We start from the raw sequence: 17,133 nt of genomic DNA, 5'->3' as shown, positions 1-17,133 counted from the left end.
TTCACAATAAAATTTTTCTTTATTTTATGCAACCAAAAGAATTACTAAAATCTTAACATTTTATTTAACATTATTTACGCAATTTTTTCATTTTTTTTTTCAAAGTAAACTTGTTTGATGAATAATAAAGAACAAGTATATATAAATAATAACAATAATATTTTTTCTTATTTGTTACCGCAAAAATTTGGCAATCTAGAGAATAATATCTAAACAATAAAATATTGATGATGCCTTGACATACTTGAAATATATGAGACGCATGATGTATACAAATCGACTTCTTGATTTTACTTTTAATAATCGATAAGTAAAAAATAAATTTTTTATAAAATCGATGATACCAATGAACGTGTGTTGAAAAGGCAAAATCAAATTTCCAGATAAATCATCGTTCTTTGAATTACCGCTAATATCTTATTTTTTATCTCGAAACCATTTAATATTCACTAATGACATATGTATGTTGTTTCTTGTTACGGCGTTTACGTTAAATGTTTTTGCTCATTCTTCTGATTCATCCTAATCATTATTATGCGATTTGTTAAAACACTTTAAATCGATGATTCACATTTTACCGTAAATTAAATATCAATACGTGATGTATAATTAAGAATTATACCTACATAAAATTTATTAAGAAATCTTCCATTCATCTGGAATATTTGTCTGTTGTAATTTACAATTGATATCGTTATATTAATTAATTAATTGCTAAAAAATATATTCTACAGTTCAACGCTTTTCTTCTTAAAAAATTGTACATATTCATTATTCAACAAATCAACAATTAGTATTTAATAAAAATATAAGAGAAAACTTGCATTTTTACAATTTTTTTTCTTTTTTCGTGTTATATTAAATTTGATTTTTAATATATAAAAATAATATGATTCTCCGACTATATTAATCGAGACGTCAATGAAAAATTAAAAAGTCTCTTTATAATAGAAACATAATATATTAGGTAATATATCGAGACTCTAAAATCTATTTTTTATTGGAAAAATACTTATCGTAAATGAATGTTATGATTCAATACATCATTAGGAGACCTATCGACTTCTAAATCACTTTGAACAGTTGTTTCTTCGTCATTTTTTTCTTGTACATGTTCGTTTGTAGATGAAAAATGTATTATACTATATAAAAATAAAAAAAGTTAGTAATATAACCGATAATTCCAAGTGAAAGAAACGTGAATATTAATTTTACTTACGAGATCAATAAAAGCACCATAATTTGAGTAGTAAATGTTAACCAATAAATGGAACTAGGAACTGTGTTAATTGTTAAATTATAAAGTTGAGAATATAAAACACCACTGAAGAGAGGTACTGCATTATCGCAAACAGATAACATAGCGAATACTTTACCTAAATCACATGTTTCCGATTACAAATATATCACTATATTTTAATAAAATATATATTACAATTATAAGTACCTCTTTCTTCTACAGGAACAAGTTTAGAAGTCATTGATCTTAATACCGGTGCAACGATAGGTCCTAAAGCTGCAACAGCCGCTCCTAAAGAAAAGATCAGTATTTAATCTTAAATTATTCAAATATAAAAACATTTTATAAATATCACATACCAACATAAAATAATTGTGGTATAGTGGCTAAAGCAAAAATAATTCTGGCACTTGCATGCGCTATAGCACCAACTGCAACGATTAAAGTATCCCTCATTCCAATTAATTTACTCATCGTAGGAACACCAATAAGCATAGCTAGAAATAAATAATATGTTTCTCATTAAGATTTCTTGAAAAACCAAAGAATTAATAAATATTAATTACTATTAAAATTTATGTGACTAACCTATTACAAAAAGTGTAGATAGAAATGTTTTGAATTTACTGAAGTCTGTGACACCCCATTTAAATTTTAATTGAGTATAAAGATAGCTCATAGGTTTCTCATCTCTTTGGAAAGTGTATAGAGCCATTGCTAATAGTAAAATCCAAAGATAAGCTCTTCCATGATTTTCTCTTTTTCTCGTTAGCGTTTTAAATGTTTCTTCTACGTGTTTTTTGTCAAAGAAATCTATAAAAGGATTATCGTTCGATATCTGTTGGCGTTGTTGTGTTTGCCATTCAAGATTTAGAAAAGAGTAGATAATAGCAATGACGAGTAGAGTAGCATTTATTGAAAACATTATTCCATGAGAGGAATTTACGACGTTTGTGAATAGATAAGAACCCAAAGCTACGCCTAGAAAAGTAAACAAAAATAGTATAATGCAAAAATTGTTTTCTACGGGAAAAGGAATAAAATAAAAAATAAAATAAAATGATTTTTAATTTATTCTTACCGGTAGGCATAGTGCTAAGATAAATAACATCGAGTATAGTGATCCTTAGAGTCCTCTTTTCAACTGTTGTTATATCCGATATGTATGAAAAACAACTGGCAAATATAGCAACGTCTCCTCCAAGCATTCCCATAGGTAAACTCGCAGTATATATCACCATGTTTAAATTCCAAGAACTAATAAACGAATTAACGATCACCATAAAAGAATATAGAAATTTTCCGATCAATCCTATAATCAATGGTAATTTTCTACCGTGTCTGTCACTCCAATTTCCGAAAAACAATGCTAAAATGATCGGTACTACGTGACCAGCAATATTGTTCCATTGATGAAATTCCGATACGGTCACCTAAAATAATGACACGATTTAATTAATTAATAATATAGATTTTTCTATCATTTGATTAATTTGTATTTTTTTTTTAAAATAATAACTTACTTGAACTTCAGTTTTTAAAGTATCGTTAGACTTCAAATTTGCACATATCTCTTCTGATAAATTATGATCTACTCTGCAGGCTTTGTATATAAAAAAATCTTGCTCCACTACCGAAGTTATCATAAAAGCCATCATATAAAGCCACATTGTTGGTTCTACCGAAATTAACTTTATCCATTGGAAATATTTTCTGCAAAATTTGCAACTGTACTTCGAATTCGTCGACACCATCTATAAAAATTTCGATTTAAATTTAAAAAACCCGGGAAAATATTAGTTTTTGATTTCGTTTGAATTTGTGGATGTATTCATCTATGAAACTTGCACGATATATTGATTTCATAACATTTTTATCTCTACTCTTCATATTTTTATCTTTAATTAGTTTTACAAGATAATACTTAGATTAAAACATGTGCATAAACATTGAAACAATAATTTGATTCGAAATAAAGTGAGATCATTATTATTATAATAAATATAAAAAAAATATATATATATATAATAAATATTAATTATTAAAAAAATATAAATCCTTACTTTGAATTCTATGTCTTCCATGTTCACTCTTCCATTTATTTATACACCTAAACCAAAGGACAATATCAAAGATTCACGTACTGGTACATATCCAATTCTGCAAATATAGCTGTTTTAAGCAAATAGTTTAATTCTCCAGTTACATCCACATTCTTCGTCCGTCCAAATGAAAATTATTCGCTCGTATGATTCATTCACATTTATGTTGCTTATCATATTTCTTTAATGTCTTATTATGTGGCCGATTTTGTACTACTTTTAAAAAGACTTTTTATTCTTCAATCAACAACTCTTATCACTACTGTCAAGTATATGGCAATCGATAAATAAAAGAAAAACATGTAATAACAATATTTTTTCATAATCTTTAATTTTTCTTTTTTGCTCTTATTATTTGTCTGACAAACTTGTATGTATAGTATCATGAGAAGTTTTACATTATTACCCGATATCATATGTTTGATATTTCTTTTTGAACGTTATCCAATTCATTAATAAATATAATTAATATTTGCAAATAATTACACATTATTGAGAAATCTACTTATTTAGGAAGTGTTTCAGATTTATCTTAAGTAGTCTTTTCTTTCTTCGCACCGACATTGCAATTACTATTATTGCTAGCATTGTTTTAATTTATGTATTATATATTATTATCTATTCTCTTCGTCGTAGCAGAATTTTTAAAAGCTGCTAGTATAATAGACTTTCTTTTGCTATTTGTCTTTACCATTTTTTCTTCATAAGATTTATACACAGGTACACATGTTTTTTACAATTTTCTAGGAAAATAATAAATTGGTAAAAATGTGTATCTATTCTTAACGATTTAACAAATTAATCTTTTTTTACGTACATTTTTGTGTGAGCTATTTAATTCATTCTGTTCATACAATGATGTAATAAAGCAAGTTAAGATGAAAAACATTAAATGCAATATGGCATTATGTAGATATAAATGAATCAACAACAAGATAAAATAATCTATTTACGCAATTGAATCGTGTATGATAATAGAAATAAGTTTTCTCACAGATTCATTTTTCTACCACTTAGAAAACTATTTGATGATAATGTTAATACTGTTTAAGATTGAGGTTATGATTAGCAGCTGAGTGCTGCCATCCAAGATTGATAAAAACTTTCTGGAAATAGAAAGCACGAGGAATGCAAGCAAGTTTTTTGGCGGGAAAAACGTTATTAAATGTTAAATAATTACTACAAATAAATGATATATAATATATATAGATAAATTAATATATCATTTTTCTCAATCACTATAATCTGTAAATAGAATTATTTTGTTAATGGATTATTAAAAATATATTATTTAGAATGATTTTCTTTTATTATTGTTAATTGAAACTGAAGTTCATAATCTCTAAATAGAAACTAAAGTTCATAGATTTTAAATAGAACTTAATTTAAACTTTAAGCTCAATAAATTATCACGTAATTTATGTTACTCTTAAAAAACAAATATTGCACTCTAATAACCACACAAATAAATCATCCTTTATCATTTCTAACCTCTTCAAATGAAGTCAATTCATAGCGTGGATGTACAAAAAATACTACAAATGTATACAAAAGTACATATGTATAAATATATGCATATACACATACCTATAGTAATATACGTAGTTCGTTTATAATTCAATTAAGTTGATAAAAATCCCAAATCACCATATTCTCTGATCAATTTATTTACAGGAGGAAATGTTTAATCTTATTACATCATTTCTCTCGTCGATAATTATTATTACTTATCCTTTTATAATCGATCGTTAGCACGCATATACTACAAAAATTTCACTAAATGATTCAATATGATTTATATTTTCTATATATTACAGCGATCAATATTTCAGAGTTTTTATTAATAGATTATTCTAAAGAAAAATAAAATTGTCAACCACTTATCCATTTAAGGATTATTGACTGTTTTTTTAAATTTCTCATTAGAAAGTTAAAAAGTTTAATAATGTAGGTGGCGACATCTGTTTACAGATATGTATTCATCAATTGAAATGTTTTGTTAAATAAGATTGAATAAAATAAAAGTTATGTAAAGTATATACTTGATAAAATGTAATAAAAATATTGATGAATATATATTAACAAAATTCGAAGTACATAAATTTAGATTTTGTATAAATCATGATTTTTTTCAAGTCTTTATTTGACCGTAAAGTAGTTCATCAGCCCGTCGCGAAAAATTTAAAAATTATAAAAAAGAAAATCCTTGTGAGATTTAATTTTAATAATAATTTAAATCTTAAGCAACCGTTACACTATTTCTTCCTTTCTTATATTCATTCAGTTTTTACGTGTCAATCGATTTATTTCTCTATTTATTTTTTACATTTTTTCTCATGTCAAAGAATACAGAAGTACATAAAAGCTCACAAGTCCACTTTTTTCCTAATCAGATTCATCTTAGTTACTACCCTGACCACCAGTAGGCGATAGTATATACTTAACGCAATGACAGTACAATACTATCAAAGAACGGTACAATACTATCAAAGAATACAGTATTCTACCTACTACCTCCTATATGAATCTGGTTAGGAAAAAAGTAGACTTGTGAGCTTTTATATAATTCTGTATTCTTTGCTCATGTATTCTACCGATCTTTTCATACACTATGTCAATATCTATTTCATAGATATATGATACTTATTTTTAATATTATAAAATAACACGTGATCGCATAGGTGATATATGTTCATTTTTTATGATTAATTGCATAAATTATTATGTACATATTTCTTCTCCCAATAATACATATTCATGATTTTTGTATTAAGAATTCAGATTTACGAGAGTATTCTCAGCATTAATTAATCTTTAACATTACATACAAACAATGTAGAAATCGAATGATAATTATATAAAAAATGCTCTATGAGTAGGTGTGTTGTGTGTGCGTGTGTGTATGTGTATGTATGATTTATCCATTTTTTATTGATATAAGTAAATTACTATATGCAGAGCAATTCAAAATTTATGGGAAGATAAACGAATAGGAAATAGACAGGAGACAAGATATTCATGAAATAAATAAACCGGTTCGCAAGTTGATTGAAATGGAAATAAGATTAAAAAAAACGAAAAAATTAAAAGCATAGAGAAGTTGAAAGTATAAAGTGTCTATATTACTTTGTTACATCGGATATAACAGTTCTTCATAAAGAGTTCAAGTTCTTAAATTTTTATATATTGTGTAAAATTTGATATAAATGTTCGTAAAATTTAATGTTGATAAAACAGTTTACAATTTCGATATTGTTGTATAATTAAAGTGTGAGTTATAATCTCTCGGTTGGACATAAATATACGCATCAAACTAATTTATTACCTATTAGAAAGTTGTGTACTTGTCAACGCAGATTTAAAAAATAGATAAGTAAGTCTAATCGTTGCTATATACATTTTTTCGAATCGATATATGTGCCCATAATTATGAAAGTGGTCCAAGTCATATATCTCTTGTTTCGAGATGTTTGAAAAATTACATTTGAACACTGAATGAATTCCATATAATGTTGAAATAACAACCACTATCTAATAATTCATTTTTGACAATATCGTGCAAATTACATTGAATTAATTGATTTTAAAATAATGTGGTGTGAAATAATTAATAAACTTATTTTTTTTTTAATTTTCATTTAGACCACTTTCATAATAATGGGCACATATATATCAATTCAAAATATTATTGATTTTATTACAAAAAAATTAAATCAAATACACTCCCCAAGGTTCCTCGCATTTCAAACAAAAATTACGGTAAGATGTCGATGATATTCAGTGGTGATTTCAATGCAAATTATTCATCGGAAAGGTCAAAACGCCTCTAACTGCTTTATTATTTATAAAATACGTTCTCAACCTAATAATATTTAATAATTTCGTTAAAGCAACAACGTGATCAGAGTACAATAATCGATATGCGATACCTATTCCAAAAATATCCTGATCGAATTAAAACTAAGGTTTTTGTATTATATTTTACAAGGGCTTATCACACCTCGCGATCCTTATTAGATTTTTTTCGAAACTTTACACATTTGTGGGAGTTCCATTAGAACTGTACATTGTACCCCAGGAGTAGATACAAAGGTTCAATCTTTTTACAAGATATCGAACAAAGAATTTTAATAAACATTTTTATCTACCAATTCTTTTCAGCAGTCAGTACAAAGTATCAATAGCATAACTGCGCAAATTCGTTATCGCGATATCGCTTAAGTTATCGTTAATCATATTTTATTGGAGTTTACTCCTTAAGAATCGATTGTCATTTAAGGTGCCCGGTATGAAAAATGTAAAAAAAAAAGGTAGAAAGAATAATGAAATCATAAATCAAATGTCCTTGTTACATTTTTTCTGCGCGACCTATCGTGCGCATCTTTCACTTTTTTGCAATGTGTGTGTATAACTTGTATACTTGTGTGCCGCCGACGTACACAGGGATGCTGCGATGCAGCTGACACATGTAAGTATATGTATATGTGTATATACCTATATGATTTATATATATGTGGGATTGGGGAAAATTCGAGAAGTGTGCGTATTGAGGTTTTTAGAATGATTAATTGAGGATTTTTTTTATAAGTATCACCAAGTAAATGTTATTCTTTATTTGTCATATGTGTAAAAAAAATCCGAACTTAATTTGGATTTTGTTTCTGGTAGAACACTGGGGACGACGAGATATCAGACAACAATTGATGTGGTGTTTTCACGATTCGTAAACCACGTATCTACCGGCACACACACACACACACACACATGCGTTCATGTGTCGTATTTTAGTTACCATAAACTTCTTGTCACAGTAATTAATAATGACGACACTATTGATCTAATTAATATTATAATTAAATAAATAGAATAAAAATATATACATTCTTTAAGGATTTTAATGGATGCGTTTATTTACTCTTTTTACCTACTGCACAGAAAAAAAAAACGTTTAATTCAATCTGGAACAAAATTTTTAATTCAAGAAAACTTACAGAAAGACAGGTTTTTCTAGCTTCAATATGATATCGGTCTTTTTTTTAATCTAGTAAGTCTTTTTTCTGTATCTGTTCAAAGACAATCGTTCTGAAGGAGTAAACTCCATTCGTGCGTTGGAACTGACACACACACACTTTATAAATCATCAGCCGTATATAAATAAAGTTCGTATATGCTTTACGTAAAGATTCCTTAATAATTAAATTATAATTTTTCTTAAAAATATATTGTATATATATATATATTTAAATTTCAACATTTCACTTAAATATGAATGACTATGTTGACGATTATTTAATTCAAACAGTGAACAAGTAAGCTACTCGAGTGAGCCACTATAGTGGCTCATCGACCTGGAAAAAATAATCGCAAAAGCCACTTTAGTGGCAGGCCGGCTAAGGCCTATATCGGTAATTGCAGTGCTCTTCCTTTATCTTTTCGACCATCGGTAACTGCCACCGTCGGTAACTGCCACTGTCGGTAACTTCCACCGTCGGTAACTGCTACCGTCGGTAACTTCCACCGTCGGTAACTTCCACCGTCGGTAATAGTATATTCCTATTTATAAAACATCGACCGTTTTTAATGAGAGTTTGTACTTTAATAATATTGACCGTCAGGAACCTAAATTCAAAATATTACCGACGTAGAGTAAAAAAAACTTTAAGTTTACTATTACCGACGATGGCATTTACCGACGGTGGTAGTTACCGACGGTAGCAGTTACCGACAGTGGCAGTTACCGACAGTGGCAGTTACCGACGGTCGAAAAGTTAAAGGTAGAGCACTGCAATTACCGATATAGGCCTTAGCCGGCCTGCCACTAAAGTGGCTTTTGCGATTATTTTTTCCAGGTCGATGAGCCACTATAGTGGCTCACTCGAGTAGCTTACTTGTTCACTGTTTGAATTAAATAATCGTCAACATAGTCATTCATATTTAAGTGAAATGTTGAAATTTAAATATATATATATACAATATATTTTTAAGAAAAATTATAATTTAATTATTAAGGAATCTTTACGTAAAACATATACGAACTTTATTTATATACGGCTGATGATTTTAAAACATTTAGATAGTAAAGTACTGCTTTTATATACGGTAACTGTTTAATAACAGACTTCGCACATTAACTTCTATTATATTTTATTATTATTATATCGCGACAGTTGAATAATCTTTCTGAAGAAGATATACATACAAAATAAAGCGAATAAGAAGATGTTAATAACAGCTTATTTTAAATAGCACAAACATCAACTTTTGTGCTTGGGTGTTTTGTAATTGGTTCCTATAATTAGTATATCCAATGTATGTAAATTTAAAGGAAATTTCGATAATTTATCTTGTTTTTCATTTTTGTTTTTTTTTCCAATCTTTCTATACAATATGTTGTACTATTTTTATGAGAAATATAAAGAAAAATATGATACACTTGTATGACAGAGAGGGGACGTGTGCATATATATTTTATAAGATATAATAGCTTCACAATTACAACTTAGGGGCCGCTACTGTTGATATTAATATGTTACTTAATACTATACGCATTTGTTCAAACTATATTGTACCGGTAATACTAAAGTTCAGTATTCTGTTCGCAAACGAGTGATTTCTACGTTACCTCTCTGCTTCTGTCTGTCTGTCTGTCTGTCTCTCTGTCTGTCTGTCTGTCTGTCTGTCTGTCTGTCTGTCTGTCTCTCTCTCTCTTTCTCTCTCTCTCTCTCTCTCTATCACTTTGTTTCGTTGAATTATAGAAGATCAAGAAGATAACAAATATAAAAAATAATTTATTTACGAACGTATTTGAAAAAGCTTCGAAAAAATTATACTCAGATACGTTGAAAAGTACGTTACATAATCGTAAGTTTAAACAAAGATTGCATATATTATTCGTATTGTACTTTTATAATGTTCATTTTATCCTTTAAAGCATAAAATATCATATTTTTCCGAAATATGTGTTTTTCACTCCAGTAATTATTAATAATAAATCATTTTAAAAATTGTCTCCAAATAAATTGTCAACAAAAAAAAAAACAATATAGATTTACACGATTATAGATACTAACTATTTTATTCTATATCTCATCTCGTTATATCAAATAATTAAACCTTATTAAACATTATTAATTATTAAATATTAAAGAAATAAAATAAATGAAAAGAATGTACGTAATATACAACTTACTTACAATTGAGGACTCTCGTCCGGGATAGAATTGAAGTAACGAGCTTGTAAGTATCTTTAAGTGCAGTGGAAATGATTGATTAAATGCATCATGCAGTCGAGAAGTTCATTCCAAGAATATCTTGCAAATGCGACAATAGTTGCAGCCGAATCCAGATATCAGTGATATGAAGTAGGTATCTGGAATTGAAAATCAAATTTTCGTAAAAGAGGTGGGTTAAAGCACGAATGGTAAAATGAAGAAGCTAGCGAAATGCCTACGAGCAGCTAGCTAGCTAGCAAAAAGAAATTACGACGATTACGAAGACGAAAAATCGGAAAGTAGTGAAAACGAAATCCCTATAAGAACAATGCAAACGTTTACTTTTAACGAAGTAAAAAAATCGTTGCAAAACATTTATTGGGGACGGTACGTTCAACGTCAAATGTTGGATGAAGAAATTCGAGGATATGTTAGAAATATGTGCCAACGGATTAACAACACGAATAATTAATTGCAAACAGCTAAAAAAAAAGTTAGCGTTGTATGAGATGCCGAAGGAAAGAGTGAAACAAAAATTCGAAATTGTTGAAAGTGCATAAAAGTAAGGACAACTACTATTGTAAAAGATTGAATCATCGGAATCAAAAGTGTCCATCGAAAATCAATAGTATAAAATATTTGCTATACAACGAATTCGGCCACATCTCGAAGAACTGTCAGGAGAATACAAGATAACAAGACGTGTCAAAAGAAACGTGTTTAATGTAAAAGCAGAAATTACTCATTCAATTAAATGTTATCTTAAAAAGTTTTAAAAGATAAGATTTTCATCATCTGATATCCGAAACAATTGATCAGAAAGATAACAAAAAGACCTGTTATGCACCGTTTTCTGACATCGGTAAGAAAACTAAAATCTGATATCCAAAAGTTTAACATTAATAAGATGGAATTTGCGAGGTTATTCAAAAATTTGCATTTTTTTTTTCGTTTTTAATTGAATAAAGTAAAAAAATATCATATTTTATATTAATTTTATTTTTGTTTATAGTTAATACATTAATAGAATAACATATACATTGAAATCGAATAATTATTATAATTAAATGCAAAAATATGTAATGAAAATAAAAAGAATTCTGTTAATTTATAATTGGCATAAATAAATTTGAATTTTTTGACTTTAATTTGATGCGGTCACCAGTATGTTGGAACCACGATTTTATCACCGCTTCAATAGAAGCTTTATTATCCCATTCCATCGTTATGGATGAAAATCTAAATAAATCTAAAATAAATATGTAAAATATTTTGAATCTCATGTTAAAGGCGATAAAGATAATTCTAATATTCGGTCTCCTTAAAAGGAATGGTCTGGTGCTTGTTCCTCCATTATTGTAAATAAATGCAAGTTTGAACGTGTAAAATTTCTAGAACTGTGGAAGATATTCTCTCGCTAAGACGTTACAGGTGGTAAAAGAAAGAACTATCGATGACCAATAAAGATTCTGGATACTTCAGATACTTCAATAAGGATAAGAAACGCCCACTAAGATAAAAAGAGTCCTTCCCCTCCCACTATAAACGGAGTATAAAAGACGGACACCAGACCAGAGAAGAAGTCTTAAAACCAGATAAAAAGTCTTAATATACATGAGGTCTCAAGTCGTAACGTGTTATAATATTAAAAAGGTTTGGATTCCCATTTCAAAAGTAAAAGATAGAAGAGTTTTTTCTTATTTTAAGTATAACGCAGGGAGTTTTGTATTTTTGTTCTATTTTCTCGTGTTTAGTTAAAATATATGATCCATATTTTGTATTACTTCGTCTCAACTGTTATTCACCCCGACCTTTAATCGAACAGCTGAGTGCGAGGGTAAAAGAAACAAAATTCGATAGAAAAGAAACTTAATACGGAAATAACGAAGAGTGTTTAGTATTTAAAAGTGTGTGTATGTGTGCATCGATATTTTTTTTAAAGATATTTTATAGAAAATATATATTCTATATACAAAAATATAATATATATATTCTAAAGAAAAAATTCTATGAAAATTGTAAAAAGTTATTCTATCTAATTACAAATACGACTGGCAAAATTGCCACAGATAATTACAGATAATTATTAGATGTTGCGTTAGATAAAAATTGACGATTTTTTGCTCGTTTTGCGTAACATTCGTGGTATCAAGTTTCTCGTAATATGAAATTACTCGTCTACGACAATATCTACTTATTCTAATTATACTTACGTAATTATATACTACAAGAAATTTATTCAAATATTATTACTATTTCTTTTTACAGATACAATGTTTCTTACGATCTTGACAAGTTTGATTATATTTTTATGTATATTACACTGTTTCATAAGATACAGAAGAGAAGGTCGACTTCTCAATCAATTTCCAGGACCAAAAGAATATCCCATAATTGGAAATATGCATCATTTTCAAGTTTCCAATGGTAAACTATTTCAAAATGAAAATTTGTTTAATCGTTTAATAATTTTTAATTCATTTTTTATTCTATACAGTTATATAAATCTTCTCATTTTATTTTTACTTTAGAAGAATTAATGAAGAAATATTGGCAACTTGGCGAAGAATTTTATCCTATATTTAAAATGTGGTCCTTCTTTTTCTCGTCTATAATTTTACTTGATCCGGAAGATATTAAGGTTAGTAATTAATTAAATAAAATGTCACGGTTGAATCATTTAAATGAAGGAAGAAGAGGATAAATATTTTTTACGATTTTAGATATTTATGAAAAGTAAAGAACTTACGACAAAATATATCCCATACAATTATATGCAGAGTTGGCTTGCTACTGGATTGCTTACCAGTGGAGGTAACAGATTGAATTGAAAAAAATTGTTGGATCTTGAATATATTTATTATATAATATTCGTATATTCAATTTTTATTGAACAGGTGAAAAATGGCAACAACGTAGAAAAATATTGACACCTACCTTTCACGTCGATATAATTCAACATTTTCTCGTTACATTTAACGAGGAAGCCCAATTTCTCGTAAGATCTTTACGAGAACAAGCACAAGAACAAGATGATGGCTCTATCGTTCAAGATTTGCTACAACTTATTACGAAACATTCTTTAAATATAATATGTGGTAAATGAAATGGATTCAATTAAAAATTTGTTATTTGGATACTATGAAAAATCAATTAACATAAACTTATTTGTAGAAACGATTTTGGGTATCTCATTAAAAGAAAAGGGTCAACTAGAATCTGAATATCGTAATGCCGTTCATGGTTACGGAAAAATAATACCGTTTAGGTAATTAATCATTTTTAATATTAATAATTTATTTAATATCGTATAATAAAGAGAATTTATTTTATAAAGAAGTAATTATCGTTCGTTAGATTTGCGAGACCTTGGTACCATCTCGATAGATTATTTGCCCTCTCGCCAACAGGCCGACTGGAAAAGAAACTGTTGAAAACGTTACACAGTTTTTCCAAAAATGTATGTCACTCGTTTTATTTGCATGATATCTCCCCCTTTTATTTGATATTTTACGAGGAAATCTATAGATTTTAATAATTATTACTTTTATATTTTAGATAATTGCAGAAAGAATGCGTTATCACGAGCAAACGAATTATAAATATTTACGAAACTTAAATCAAATTAACGAAGAAAATGAGAAAATTGCTGAAAAATTAGAGAAAAATAATAAAAGTATTTTCACGGACAATTTTTTTAATCGTAATTATATACAAATAATGAAAGTATATCGATTAAAATAATAAATTTGATTACAGGAACGGGATTGAAAAAAAAACTTTGTTTGTTAGATCTACTTATAGTTTCTTATTTGGATAATAAACAGATCGACTATGATGGAATTCGAGAGGAAGTTGATACATTTATGTTCGAGGTAATATAATTCTAATATAATTCACCATTTGTTCTTAATGATGAAATATTTTCAAAGAAATATCTTTAAAGGGTCACGACACTACAGCTATGGTATTGTGCTTTGCATTGAGTCTTTTTGCAAAACACCAAAATGTTCAGGTAATATATTCAATATGTAAAAAAAATCAAACTAACGCGAGATGTATTTTGCATTTAATAAATCAATAATTATTAATTGATTTCATTTATAGGAAAATATAAGAAGCGAAGTGGACATGGTCATGCAACGAGAAGGTTGTTGTCAACTGACGACTTCGATGCTTCGAGATTGTTCATATTTGGAAAGATGCGTAAAAGAATCACTTCGTTTATATCCAAGCGTTCATACTATATTTCGTTATTTAAATGAAGATTTGCAACTAAGTATGTAACATTTTATAATTATTTATAATTTCGTTTTAATTATTATTTTTTTTATCATTTTTAGCTAAGTACGTAGTTCCTGCTGGGTCAAATTGTCAAGTGAGTATCTACAATGTACACAGAAATCCAATATATTGGCCAAATCCGGAGGTTTTTGATCCGGATAGATTTTTACCGGAAAATATAAAAGTACGTCATCCTTACTCGTTCATACCGTTTAGTGCAGGAATGAGGAACTGTATTGGTAAATGTTACATACAAAGAGAGAAGAAGAAAAAGAAAAAAGAATTATCGAATTAATTGATCTTTTTTTTCTTTTTAATAGGTCAAAAATTTGCCATGTTTGAACTGAAAGTATTAATAGCTCATATTTTGCATAATTTTCGTCTGGAACCGGTGGACGAAGTCGACGACGTCATAATAAGTGCTGATATAACTCTGACTCCTTCCAAACCACTTCACGTTAGGTTTATTCCAATATAATGGATATCTAGGATAGGAAAAAGAATGATATGTGATTATGAATTTTTACTTTTTAATATCTTGTAATAAAATAAATGAAATAAAAGTAATTAAGAATTTTTAAGAGTATTCCTGTACAAGGAATATTTAGGGGAAAATAAAACATTAAAAGGTGTAATAACATTAATCTCAGGAAGTTGCAAGAATTTAATTATTACCTTTATAATATTTATGGTAAGCGGGGGAGGGAAGGGTCTTTGGCTGAATTTCATTTGCCATGGAATGTATAGCATATAAAATATGATAAAAATTACATGAAAAATAAAATATCATTGCCCGGGTCTAACCATGTAACCGTAGTCTAACCAACCTGGTCTAACCAAGGTAACCGCTTCTGAAGACCCACAAGGGATGTGCATCCTGAAGATGTCTACATCCGAATTAAACTAAAATGAAAGAAAATGATCTAACAGAGAACGGTTTTTAAGGAACTCCATTCTTAGGCTCTGTCCTATTATTCTAGGACTGTAAAAATGCAATGAATAAATCCAATGCAATCTCTTTTATACATCGTAACTTTAATTTCAATAATTTTGGGCTACTCCCTGGTATGTTACCTGGTATCTGTAAATACATAAAAGTTATCAAAAAACATTATAAAGTAATTAGTTTCTGTATATTAAATGGATAAAAGGAACCCAGGAAAGGGGAGTAAAGAAATATGGTATTAATAAGGATGTTAAAAGAAACTAATTACTATTATAATGTTTATGGTAAGCGGTCTTTGGCTAGATTTTACTTGCAATGGAATGTATAACATATAAAATATGTTATACATTATATTGAAAGTAAAATACCATTGCCCAGGTCTAACCACGTGGAGGTAACCGCTTTTGAAGACCCGGGATGTGCATCCTGAAGATGTCCCCATCCGAATTAAATTGAAACCATAGAAAATGAAAGCCCCGAGAACGTTTTTTAATGAGCCCCACTCTTAGGCCTAACCCTAAGAGTTTTATTCGGAAAATCCTTTCAATTATTATCGCAAATGAAGAAAAAAGTGGAATACCAAATATCAAAATGATAAAGGAGGAGTGAAACATAAATAGAATCGAAAAAAAATGAAACCTATGAACAAATAAAATACATTAAAAATACATTAAAAATAATTATTTCATGCCTGCGATGCTAAGAGGAGAAAAATAAATAGATTAAAATTATTCATTTAATTATCTTATATTATACTTTATTATAACTAAGTCCTCTTGGTCCTCCTTTTGGCCCTCCTCTGGTCCTCGTGTGAGTCCTCGTATGGTCTTCGTGTAGTCCTCGTGTGGTCCTCGTGTGGTCCTCCTCCTATTGAACATGCAACAAAAAAAAACAAACGAGTATGGAAGAAGAAGAAAAGTGGGCCTGGAAACGAACCTGAAAAAGAAAAAGAAAAGATTATTTTAGATTTGCAAAGATGCAATGAATGATCCATGGTATCTGTAAAAATTTGGACTGATCCATGGTACCTGTAAAACATGAAAGTGCATTAACAGTGATTTTTCTTACGAGAGAAAGCGATGCAATATTAAAGTAATTAACATAATAAAATACTGCTGTCTACCATAATTCAGTCGCCTTCTGGTCCCTGTTTCACATAATTCATCCTACCAACAAAATATTAAAAATAGGATCGTTTGGTGTGGGTGGAATTTTAGGTAAGGACATGATTCTATCCTTGGGAGTAAGATAGAATCAAGGCTCGCGTGGGCAGGGTCGCATCCCTGAAGTAGACCTTTCTTCGAAAAGAAAGAATCTACCCGCTACCCATTGAAAAAAATACTGGAAACG

At 28.6% G+C, this 17,133-nt stretch overlaps 2 protein-coding genes across 5 annotated transcripts; one reads left to right on the top strand and one right to left on the bottom strand.

Annotated features, from left to right (window-relative positions):
- LOC122523007 (proton-coupled folate transporter) lies at positions 1 to 5,172 on the bottom strand. Of its 4 annotated transcripts, none has more exons than XM_043644517.1 (9): positions 4,930 to 5,172; positions 3,304 to 3,400; positions 2,764 to 2,994; positions 2,322 to 2,673; positions 1,829 to 2,221; positions 1,600 to 1,737; positions 1,448 to 1,531; positions 1,220 to 1,376; positions 1 to 1,142 (listed from the first exon to the last, which is right to left on the bottom strand). In XM_043644517.1, exons 2-9 carry the CDS (start codon positions 3,322 to 3,324, stop codon positions 1,013 to 1,015), a joined length of 1,506 nt encoding a protein of 501 aa, XP_043500452.1. In that variant the 5' UTR covers positions 3,325 to 3,400; positions 4,930 to 5,172; the 3' UTR covers positions 1 to 1,012. The 4 variants fall into 4 exon arrangements, with proteins under 4 accessions (XP_043500452.1, XP_043500453.1, XP_043500450.1 ...); XM_043644518.1 differs by lacking the exon at positions 4,930 to 5,172 and adding an exon at positions 4,160 to 4,476 and having other exon boundaries at positions 1,220 to 1,280; positions 3,304 to 4,085; XM_043644515.1 differs by lacking the exon at positions 4,930 to 5,172 and adding an exon at positions 4,160 to 4,475 and having other exon boundaries at positions 3,304 to 4,085.
- A 6,451-nt stretch (positions 5,173 to 11,623) lies between these two features.
- Positions 11,624 to 15,862, top strand: LOC122523006 (cytochrome P450 4C1-like). The gene is made up of 13 exons (XM_043644514.1): positions 11,624 to 12,206; positions 12,822 to 12,980; positions 13,085 to 13,194; positions 13,277 to 13,367; positions 13,451 to 13,651; positions 13,728 to 13,821; positions 13,911 to 14,013; positions 14,112 to 14,229; positions 14,313 to 14,428; positions 14,500 to 14,568; positions 14,661 to 14,832; positions 14,897 to 15,076; positions 15,158 to 15,862. The coding sequence occupies exons 2-13, from the start codon at positions 12,827 to 12,829 to the stop codon at positions 15,313 to 15,315; spliced, it is 1,566 nt and encodes a 521-aa protein (XP_043500449.1). The 5' UTR covers positions 11,624 to 12,206; positions 12,822 to 12,826; the 3' UTR covers positions 15,316 to 15,862.
- The last annotated feature ends 1,271 nt before the right edge of the window (positions 15,863 to 17,133 follow it).

Source organism: Polistes fuscatus, unplaced genomic scaffold, assembly GCF_010416935.1.
Source record: "Polistes fuscatus isolate 324 unplaced genomic scaffold, CU_Pfus_HIC Scaffold6, whole genome shotgun sequence".
NCBI lineage: Eukaryota > Metazoa > Arthropoda > Insecta > Hymenoptera > Vespidae > Polistes > Polistes fuscatus.
This window is presented reverse-complemented; position numbering and strand designations above follow the sequence as displayed.